Source organism: Clupea harengus, chromosome 2 (genome assembly GCF_900700415.2).
Source record: "Clupea harengus chromosome 2, Ch_v2.0.2, whole genome shotgun sequence".
Classification (NCBI taxonomy): Eukaryota; Metazoa; Chordata; class Actinopteri; order Clupeiformes; family Clupeidae; genus Clupea; species Clupea harengus.
Window position 1 is genome coordinate 22071515 of NC_045153.1, and position 10969 is coordinate 22082483.

General features: G+C 45.2%; 1 protein-coding gene across 2 annotated transcripts in view; it reads right to left on the reverse strand.

Moving 5' to 3' along the window:
- The window catches only part of fgf14 (fibroblast growth factor 14), a 139784-nt gene that overhangs the window by 121236 nt on the left and 7579 nt on the right, over window positions 1-10969 (reverse strand). Inside the window, exon 1 of one of the 2 annotated variants that reach the window (XM_031586763.2) lies at window positions 3051-3865. The exons of the other annotated variant lie outside the window; for it this stretch is intronic. Within the exon in view, the coding sequence (XP_031442623.1) occupies window positions 3051-3123 (73 nt within the window). The 5' untranslated portion in view covers window positions 3124-3865. Of the gene's footprint in view, window positions 1-3050; window positions 3866-10969 lie in introns of those variants that run through there. 2 annotated transcript variants of the gene reach the window in all.

The following is a 10969-nucleotide window of genomic DNA, read 5'->3' on the forward strand; positions in this document are numbered from 1 at the left end:
CACACACACACACAGAGCGAGCACACATACTTATTCATACGTGGAATGAAAGGATTTCCCTGATTTCAATGTTGAGTAGAAACTTCACACAGAATAGTGACTTTTAAAGAACTATTTCAAAAGAGGCTAAACACACTCAAAAAAGTCTAGCCTAAATCTGCTGAAAAATTTAAATAACACCTTCAAGCCTGTTGACCAATCAGCTTAAAGTGCATAAAACAGAAAATTAAGAAAACTGCTTTAATGAATAACTAAGCTTACCAACATGTAGGAATATATAAAGAATACACACTGCTATATAATCTTGCTTCTCCATCTTAATGAATAGTTCCTGTGATTTAAATCTAATGTAAACACACTGAAGTCAGAAAAAAAGAATACATTACTTTCACATAGTACCTAAGTCATGTGTAGGGAGAACGGTCAAATCCAGGGAGCGTTAGCAGTTGTTGATGACAAGCAGCTGTTTCAAAACTCAATGAGTGCGTGTGATTGAAGCACAGGCGAGGTTGAAAGAGCTCAGTATGAATGCACTCATCTCCCAGAGCCTCCTAAAATCCAGGAGAGCAGAGATGAATACATCTCAAAAATGACTCATTCACATTTTCCCTTTCATCAGTGCGAATGACAGCCATGCTTCTCTCTCCATGCGGTCTGCAGCCTCAAAAAAATGTATACACAACAATAGCAAACAGGCACCGCAGAAGACAGGCCATACTGGTTCAGTGTCTCCCTACATAAACAAGGCACTCATAGACCACTGTTTCTGCCTTTCATAATTCCATTTAAACACATAAGCACAAAGACTACAGCTGCACTCTAGATGCCCTGAGATTGGCACGCTGGCCGTTCATTCCTACCCGGTTGCCAAAGGAAATGGACAATCTCCTTAAATCATCTCAGAGGTTCCACAGCGTCTAAAACCTCCGTACCCATCTTTTGAGCCAGTGTGTGTGCTCCAACCATGGGCTAGAAGGTTAGATGAAACTTGGCGTGGTATGTGTTTGGACGACTAAAGAGCACTAATGGCTAGGAAATGTAAACAGCACTGGGGGAGATGGAGGAGATGGACAGTGTAATCCGTGTGTTGTTTGTCCTCTCTCTGCTACTCCCGTGCCTGGCTTTCTGTGTTTCTTCGCTCGTCCTGACGAATATGGTCTTAATACGCTAAGTACTTGATAATGGACTTTCACTCTTCATGTTTAGGTCTCTGTCTCCTTTCTGTTTTTGCTGGTGTGCATATATCCTATATTTACATATCTCTCTCAGTCCCATATTCTGTCCCTCTCTCTGAGTCTCTCTCTCTCTCTGTGTCTCTCTCTCTGTTGGTGCCTGTTAGTCTTAACGGCTGCCTAGCATGGCATCAGGCTGTGTTTTTAAAGCCAGGCTCTGTTCCGCTCATAAAACAGTTAGGGCACTGGATGCATATCACACTTCATGGACATCCCAGCAGGGTCTGGTGGACAAGGGGCCCTCAGATTGGTACCTGCTACTTGGAACAGTCCAGCATGTTTGTGTGTATGTCCATCCAATGCCAGTGCTGCGAAAGTGAGTGAGAGTGTGATGGTGTGTGTGTGCCAACATGTGATGAGAGTGCTGTAGGAGTGTGTGTGTGTGTGAGCATGTGTGTGTGTGTGTTTGTGTGTGTGAGTGTGTATGTGTATTTGTGTGTGTGTGCGCACATAACCACACGCCGAGAGATAACAGAGTGCTGAGAGGTTTAAGTGGGAGCCAACCGTGCGTGATGTGTAGTGACTGCCGTTGCCGTCATCAGTTCGCCATGTGGAGCCTCTAGTCTAATCATTGCTCCGTGGAAACCAGGCAGGCGAGCAGGCAGTGGGCAGACACCAGGGGCCCAGAGAAGATGCAGCACGTGTAGGCTCCAGTGCACCCTCACCACCACTCTCCTCATCTCCACAACCACCAGCACAGCTAGCCTGCAGACCACAGGCCCCTGACTGCATTGCTGGATGCGTTTCTGGGGGGGTTGGATGGGGGAGACTGTCCAGGGCTGAGAGAGAGTTGGCAGTCATGGAGCCCTGCGGTACGTGCACCTGCTCCAGTGCTGTCCCCCAACGCCACCACTACACTTAATTACCAAACCTCCACCTCTTCATTTTTTACTCAGGACAGGAAAGGAGAGAGAGAGAGAGACAGAGAGATAGATAAATAGATAGCTAGATAGATAGATAGATAGATAGATAGATAGATAGAGAGAGAGCAGGGAGGGTGATCTGAATGCAGTGCATGCATAATGAAATTATATTCTCCCTCTCCCTCTCTCTTTCTCTTTGTCTCTCTCTCTCCTTTCCTCCCTCTTTTTCTCTCATGGCAGTAAAAGCAAATACTTTTCAGAAGCAAGAGCTGCAAGACTCGTCATCTGCACTGCAGTCATCTGTTTTTTTTTATCTTTGTTGTTGTTTTTGTCTGCACCAAACCCATGTACTGTGCTCATGCCTTCACACTGAACTTTTATAGATGCCATAAGGTTTGACTACAACCACCCTGGCCATCTAGACAAACATCTGTAGGGGAAGAATGAATCTGAAACTGACATTCAGATGAGGTTCCACTTCCATCAAGCGTTTCACAGAAGTGACAAACTGATCACCTGTTCAGTTCAACATACAATAGGTTTTGTTTGAAAGGTTTTTCTCCCAGTTTCAAATGTCAAATGCTGACTGAGGAGACAAAAACTAAGTCTGAGTGGTTATGCTCTCGGCACAAAATCGTCTTTGTTCATGCCTTTGTCAACGCCATTAGTTGTGAGTTGCCATCAGAGAACTCATCGGGTTGTAGTGCACTAGTTTGTCATATGTGACAGAGTATCTTCTCAGGGGTTAGTAGGGGCTCTCAGGGGTTAGTATGGGCTCCCAGGGGTTAGTATGGGCTCCCAGGGGTTAGTATGGGCTCCCAGGGGTTAGTAGGGGCTCCCAGGGGTTAGTATGGGCTCCCAGGGGTTAGTATGGGCTCTCAGGGGTTAGTATGGGCTCCCAGGGGTTAGTATGGGTGGTCAGATAGGTCCCACAGCGTCCACCACCCTCACTCACCTTTTTCAGCCTCTTGTTTGATAGCTTTGCGCACACGCTTCTCCACAATCTCCACAAAGTCAGCATAAGCCATTTCGACTGGACCCTACGCGCGCGGCGCTGGGAGCTTAAATGTGATTTTGCATGTCTGTCAGTGGCCTTTATGGATTCTCACCCCTCTCCAACACCCTCGGCCCTCGGCCGATGTGCCAGAGTCACGCTGCCGCTCAGCCTTATCTGCTGCCGGATTGCGGCTGATGATAACCTCTGGAAAAATGTCAAGCACCTTAAGTACTGCTGCTGTGTGTTGCTAACATGCAACTGAAGCTTCGGTGAAACAGCACGTGACTAATTGCTGGCCTGGATGTGTAAACATAGTCACACGGGCAGCTGATGTTGGATCAGCTGTAGGAAGCCTTTATCATGGTTGAGTAGCATAACCTACGACATAAGACTGATCTCAAAACAGTCTTGTCTTTTTTTTTACTTTATCTAAGGGCTGGATTAGAGCTGAATACGATGCTGTCCATTAACACCAACACAAATTCTGAGGCAGTTTCAGAAACAAGACTTAAATCCTACATTGAAGCAATTGTTCTTACAAACATAACACTAACAGTTACAAAGCTAGAGTTATCTCTTGCCAAAGCTGTTTGTGTAAACATCAGTCAGTATAAGGATTCTACCCAACAGATGGAATGTTAGTTCAGCCCTGTCTGAGCCAGCAATATCTTCTTTATATCAAACAACACATGCAGAACCTTTCTGGGAGAATTATCTGATAAACCATTACAAAACAAAAGTGCCAACATAAACACTACAAGCTTTACAATTGTTTCTAGATGAAGAAACTTTTGCTGACAAGCATGCCAACAAGCTAAACCTCAAAAGACATCTACGTGAGGTGTGGTTCAAAGCAGAACCTTCAAACATTCCTCTCTAAGGACAAGCCAAACACTTCTTCTTTAGAAGATGCTAGCACAGCGAGGTGGAACTGGCCTGTTGGTGAACATGACTTACGACAGAAATAGCAACAATTGTCTCCATGGAAATCGGAGCGCTTTTCTCTTTTTTTCAAGGGACATCTGGTGATTGTTCGCTATGAATCTTCTAAATAGAGCCAGGTGTGTGTGTGTGTGTGTGGGTAAGAAGGAGAGTGCATCTGCATCTCCCAACAGTGCATCTAGCTGAGGCCTTGCCGTGTGTGAAAGCGGCTGGTCATGTTGTGCATCTCTAGCATGCCAGCAGTGCCTCAGAAATCCACCTTGTTTGCTTTTCATCCACAAGAATGAGAGAGAGAGTCAAGGTCAGATCATTCCTGCAACGTTTATCTCTCTGCTTTCATAGTAGTGAGAGATTGAGAGAGAAAGAAAGAAAGGGAGAAACATGGAGAGAGAGAAATCCTTCTCGTTCCTTTTCATTAGCCACTAGGAGAAATAAACACACTGGCAAACACATACCATTAGTTAGGAGCACACACTGTAAACCGCAATAGGAAAGAGAATGAATACAGTAATTAAGAATGCACCCGCAATTACCCCTACCAGGACTGGACTGGCGCACGCGCTGCAGTCTCATTACCAGTGGAGGTGAGGAGTTAGAGTCTGGGGAAGGTGCAAGAGATGGGGACTGATTTTAATTGGGAGAGAACAGAGAGCCTCCAGAGGGGTCAGCACAAAGCGTTGACAAAGATATCTATGTAGCGGGGGGGGAATGGAAGGCGATAGAGAGCAGAGGGTGCCAACTATGATGGATGAATTGGAAACTCTGGGACTAATGCATTTTTTGGGGGGGGGGGGGGGGGGGACAAAACTGTTTGGAATTGCTTCATGGCTCTATAAGAGTGATGAAAAAAACAACAAACACACACTGAGAGAGAGAGATGGAGAGGGAAAGAGAGAAAGAGATGGAGAGAGAAAGAGAGAGAGATGGAGAGAGAAAGAGAGAGAGGGGGAGAGAGAGAGAGAGAGAGGTGATGTTATACTGCCTACTGCACTGCACCAAAAATGTACACAGTGTACCGCACAACCTCCTGTTCAGATCCCTCAGCTACCGGGAAGCAGAGAGATGGAGAGAGGGAGGAAGAGAGAGATGGCAGCCACTGTTGCTGCCACTACTGCGTACACACACACACACGCGCGCGCCCCAAAAACACACACACACACACACACACACTGAGGCAGGCAAGCTGAGAGACAACCATTCACACATGCGGGTTATTCATACCGTTTACACTGTAAATAGTCTCCACTTACTGCAGCCTCTATGGCGTGCCAGGGAGCTAAAAAAAAAACTCCAGCTTTGAAAGCTGTGGATTAAAGCCACCCCCCCACCCAACACCCTACTACCCCCCACCCCTCAATCACATCACTTCTGCCAGCCTCTGCTCAGTCGCACTCGCTGACGTGAGATCAGTGTTCAGCACTGAACAGCAGCCAGAGGAGAAAAAACGCCTCCAGCCGCCTCAGAGTCAGACCACTGCCTCCAGGTTTACAAGTCCACAAGCGTATCCCAACCGGTGTTTTTTTTTTTTTTTTATGACAGCCACGGCGAGCCCTCTCCCTCTCCCTCTCCTGGCTTCATTAAGCTGCCGGGAATATGACTGAGAACAACATGGCAGGGACAGGGGCACTGTCTTAATGAGATTGTATCAGCTCAGCTCACAGTGCAGGACGGATGGATGGATGCTGTTTTGGGGAAGGGAGGGGTGTGTGTATAGGGGCAGGGGGGGGACACTTACATCTCAGTGTTAAAGTGACAGGCACATGAGCTGGTGTGTGAAAGAAGCTGGTCTTCAAGAGGGGATCAGGAGATAAGAGATGGCCTATTTATGGTTTTGGTGAAAGGAGTTCTGATTGGACAATACACAACCCAGAAAACAGCAGACTCTGGAACAAACCTGGTCCTCAACTATATGCAGCCTGATTGGCTGAAAAGCATTCTAAACGTGCCCCTATTTCCCAAAACAGCATGGTTTTGCCACACATCTAAAGAGTCTCTGATGACATACATTACACTGACACTACACTAACATGACACTTGACTTCACATTAATGGTATATAAAAGTATTAACAGGTAAATGTCATGTGTCATCAAGAATGACATTATAGATATGACGGTAACGATCAGCGATCGTTATGATTTTGGGTCATGTCGTTAACAAAGGAAAAATGTAATGCAACACAATTCCCTTTGCTTTTCTGTAACTACTGAAGACTATTCTAGCATGTTCAACACAGTGGGTTGATATTTAGTATGGTTTCGAGTTAGCCTCTGTGTCTAGTAGTATGCAAACAGGAGGTACTATATTAGCAGCTTGCAACCATACTCTCCCATTCATGCAGCAGAGGCATAGTTATAATGCAAACACACCTCCTGGATAAATAACAAACAGCTCTCTAAAATAACTGCTGCACAGTGGGGAAAAACATGTTTATCAAACAGAAAGATAGACACTCTCCAACAAACAAACAAACAAACAGACAAACAAACAAACAAACAAAAAAAGGCCAAACAGAACAGCTGGTTTTGTGCCAGCATCCACGCGCAAGGCGTCTTTGTAGAGCGAACAGAGAAGAGTAAGGGAATGGATTCAGAGTATGTGGACAGGGAGAGGGAGAGAGAGCCTGTAGTTTGCCATCACCAGCTCTTTACCTTGGGGCATTGTGTGTGTGTGTGTGTGTGTGTGTGTGTGTGTGTGTGTGTGTGTGTGTGTGTGTGTGTGTGTGTGTGTGTGTGTGTTGCTGACTCCACACAGGAAACTCAGGCAGGTCGAGGAGGAGGAGGAGGATGAAGAGGAGGAGGAAGCTAGATAAACACATCTGACAGATGAAAGGCAGAAACTAGTGCGCTCAATGCACACGGCGTGCTGCCGACGTTGAGAACCGGCGATGGGAGAGGAGAGGTTAAACTAAGGCACACGACCCACCATTTCACACAAACACACACACACACACACACACCACTTGTCTGCTGTGTTATTCTTACCAGAGTTTCACACTCAAGGACTACTGAATTTTCCATTTGCTAAAAGACATATCCTTTATCTGTATTTACAGCATAGTAAAGACATCACAGGTGTGTTTATAAACTAAAGTCAAATACTTCAAATAAAAGCCATGTAAAGAATACCAATGTATAAAGTACAGATCCAATACTAACAAAGACATTCAAGGACCTCACCAACTCAAAGTGCCTCCAATAAGGCACACAAAATCAGCTCAGCAAAGTGAGTGTGTGACCCAGGGTTAATACCACTGTTCACAAGACCACTTCTGAAAGCTCTAAAGTCAAATGAAAGACTTAAAAAGACTTTGTAAAAAACTTCACTGGATGGACAGACCTTGCAATCAAACAGAGTGCCATTCTCTTCAAATCAAAGTCAAACTTCAGAAGGGCCCTGGCGTCCACAAACTCTCTTTTGAAAGGCTGAAGTCTTAAAAGCTCACGATTCATCTGGGGATGGCTTACCTGTCTTAGAGTGACAGTGCCAAGTGTCTGTCTACTTTAAATCATCATTTCCAAAATAGTTAAACTATGTGTGTTTTTCCAATTAAACAGTTTGAGTTCTTGTTTTTCTGAAACACAATGTTTGTCTGACGATGATAAACTGAAATAAAGTGACAGTTAGCAGACGCTTCTATCCAAAGTGGCTTCCGGCGCAGGAGGGTCATGTAACTTGCTTTTATTTCAATGATTAATTCATACAAGACCTAGTTCATGAGGACACACAAGAGCACAACACAGTAATACCCTCAAGTATCCCCACCCACCCACCCACCCACCCCCCATCGCCCCGGGGGGCTTGTTTGGTGGTAAATCAAGGCAGCTCCACCTGTGCCGCTTCAGGAGACGACTGCTGCAGCCTCCCTCTGTGGTCACGTGACTAGCACTTCTGAGCCTACTGACAGGAAAGGAGAGAGGAGAGAAGAGGAGAGGAGCCGTGTGTCAAAGCAGAGGAGACGAAGAGGAGAGGAGCCGTGTGTCAAAGGAGAGGAGAGAAGAGGAGAGGAGCCGTGTGTCAAAGCAGAGGAGAGAAGAGGAGAGGAGCCGTGTGTCAAAGGAGAGGAGACGAGCCTCGTTAGGCTACATCACACACGCCTGTCCCACAACAGAAGGGGGACTGGGGGCATCACAACGGGCTATTATTGGGAACACGGGATGTTTCATAACACCCAATGATTTATTGGAGCCTGAGTGGAGCTCGGCAGGGAGGAGGGAGAGAGGGAGAGAGAGAGCAACGAGGGAAGGAGAGAAAGAGAGAATGATTGAGAAAAACAGAGAAAGAAAGAGAGAAAATTAGCATTTGAGTGAGAAAGAGAGACAGAAGAGAGAAGGAGAAAGAGTGAGAGAGAGGTTGACACCACGGAGGGATCGGTCCATATTCATCTGTGCCATGCTATACAGTACAGACATGCCCATTTTAAAGGTGATCTGTGCCATGCTGTGCAATACAGACATGCCCATTTTAAAGGTGATCTGTGCCATGCTGTGCAATACAGACATGCCCATTTTAAAGGTGATCTGTGCCATGCTGTGCAGTACAGACATGCCCATTTTAAAGGTGGCTTTACGAGGAACATCTGCGCTGGCCAAGTCTGTGATGAATAACACTGCAATATAAAACCCCATTTGACAGAGTTTGGCAAACATTACTTTTCAGCTGAGAAGCATGAATTTCAGCAGTGATGAGCCATTTTTAATGCAAAGTTAGAGCACACTTTGTAGTCCATAGCCTTTGCAACAGAGGAATTATACTTTAAGTAAAGTTTAATAGAAATACTCAAGAAAGACTAGCAGCCATTGATATTCGAAACAAGGGATAGGCTTAGGGTTGGGGATATACAAAGACAGAGTATAAAATGCTATTACACACTATTAATTAGTGTCTTGCATGGTAATGGACTTTGTCTATAATAAGGGATACAGCAAGTGTTAGTGTTATACTTTAATCAAATTATCATCTTGTGCTGTCAAAAAAGTGGAGAGTCTGTAAAAGGCATTTGTAATAGATACTTATATTTAATCTGCAAAGCCTAACCTCTTTAAAGCGTCTCTGTAAGCCTCTCTATTAAAGCGCCTGAGTTTAAACTGCTCCCTATAATGGTGCGCTTCAAAATGGGCTCCACTACAATAACTTGCAGCACTACATTAAGGACTGACCTTCCACAAACCTGAGTGGCTTAAAAAGGACTAAGCACCAGCCCACAGAACCACGAGGTTGCTGGTAATTCGATTTTAAAACCTGAACTCATATTGGCTACTGTCATCAAGTGCCATCTGTATTACAACAAAACACCCAACAGAATGGCTGAGAGTACTTACTGTCCAGTGTTGCCAAATACCACAAAAATGACAAATACGAAGTGAAATACTTATAAGTTAAGTTTACTCACTATAAGGCCACAGTGCACTACCATTGTGTACATTCCATCATAGTAGTTACATGGTTCCATCATCTATTCCTCTTTGATTTTCTGGATAAAAACAAAATCAGCGTAGAGTTAAAAAAAAGACTCTTTTCCCCTGTGCTACATCAGGCAGGACACCGCATTCATCCTCGTGCCATAACTCAGCGCTGCTAAAAAGCTTCCCGGGCTAGCATCACAGGCCGATGACACAGAGACACACCACCACTTACGAGACAAAGGATGAAGCAATTCTCTCTCTGCGGCCAATTAATCATGCTGTCAGCTTGGGAAATGTCAAAACAAGAAAGGACCCTGTGTAGTCAGCACATGGGGTGATGGGTATTAATTGTAGTACATTGTCTCGCAAACAAAAAAGGCTGCAAAGGCATGTATGACACACAACTGTACAGTTTTTGACAAAACTCTGGGATACACAATACTGCAGTCAAATTCCCGTCACCCAGTACAGTGCTGCAGCCAGCTCATAGTGTGCCATGTACTCGGGATTTCACTGAGACGCACGTCAAGAAACAGCGGCGATCAGTTTGAAATATTCATGTAATTTAGTTTTTAATATGAAGGAATCCTGAAGTAATAACTAGTATAAAATATTCTTGAACAATATTTTTGGCTTTTGGCTTTAAATATTAAAACTGCCTAAAGAAGAAAATGTTTGTCTACTTTGCATTTATATGAAGTATTCATGGCATTCTTCTTCAGTTGCAGATGAGAAATACTTGTGCCACTGAATCACTAGATGTGAAACTACTGGTTGTGAGAGAAAAAGATAATGGTCATAACAACAGCCCTAAAAGAGGTCTAAACACAGAAGAAACAGGGTCTCATTTTTCCCATCACCACGATCACCCCAAAAATAACACCTCAACTGCAACATGTACGAAACAGATCGATACACATGCACAGATCTACACAGCATAAGGGGTTATAGCAATTCATAATTTCAGTCACAATTTATTCAAATACACAAAAGGTATAGCTTGCACATACACACTTAAAACACATATGCACACGCACACACGTACACAACTCAACGTCTGAAGTACTTGAGATCCATGGGACTTAATCGAGTTAACTGACCCCGGCGCGTCCTCCGTGTGGAGTCTCCAGGCGCGTCCTCCATGTGGAGTCAAGGCCAGGGCCTCCAAACACGGGGCACCCTGCCAGCGCCGCTCAGCCTCCAGGCGTCCCGGCCCCTCAGCCTCAGCACCACACATCACAAACACACACACACACACACACACATCACAAACACACACACACACACACACACATCACAAACACACACACACACCTGATGGCATCTTTATGGAAATTCACTGCGGCCAAGCGTCACGGACCTCCCTTACCCTCTGTATTAATTATGCCGCCTTAAATGCTGCCTTATGCCGACGTGGAGCGGGAGAAGGGAAATTTGAGACGGCCCTATGAATTTCAAACCCTCCCCATCTCGTCACCACTGCCACCTCTGCCCACTTGTCACTGCCAAAGGGGTTGGGGCTTTTCAAGGG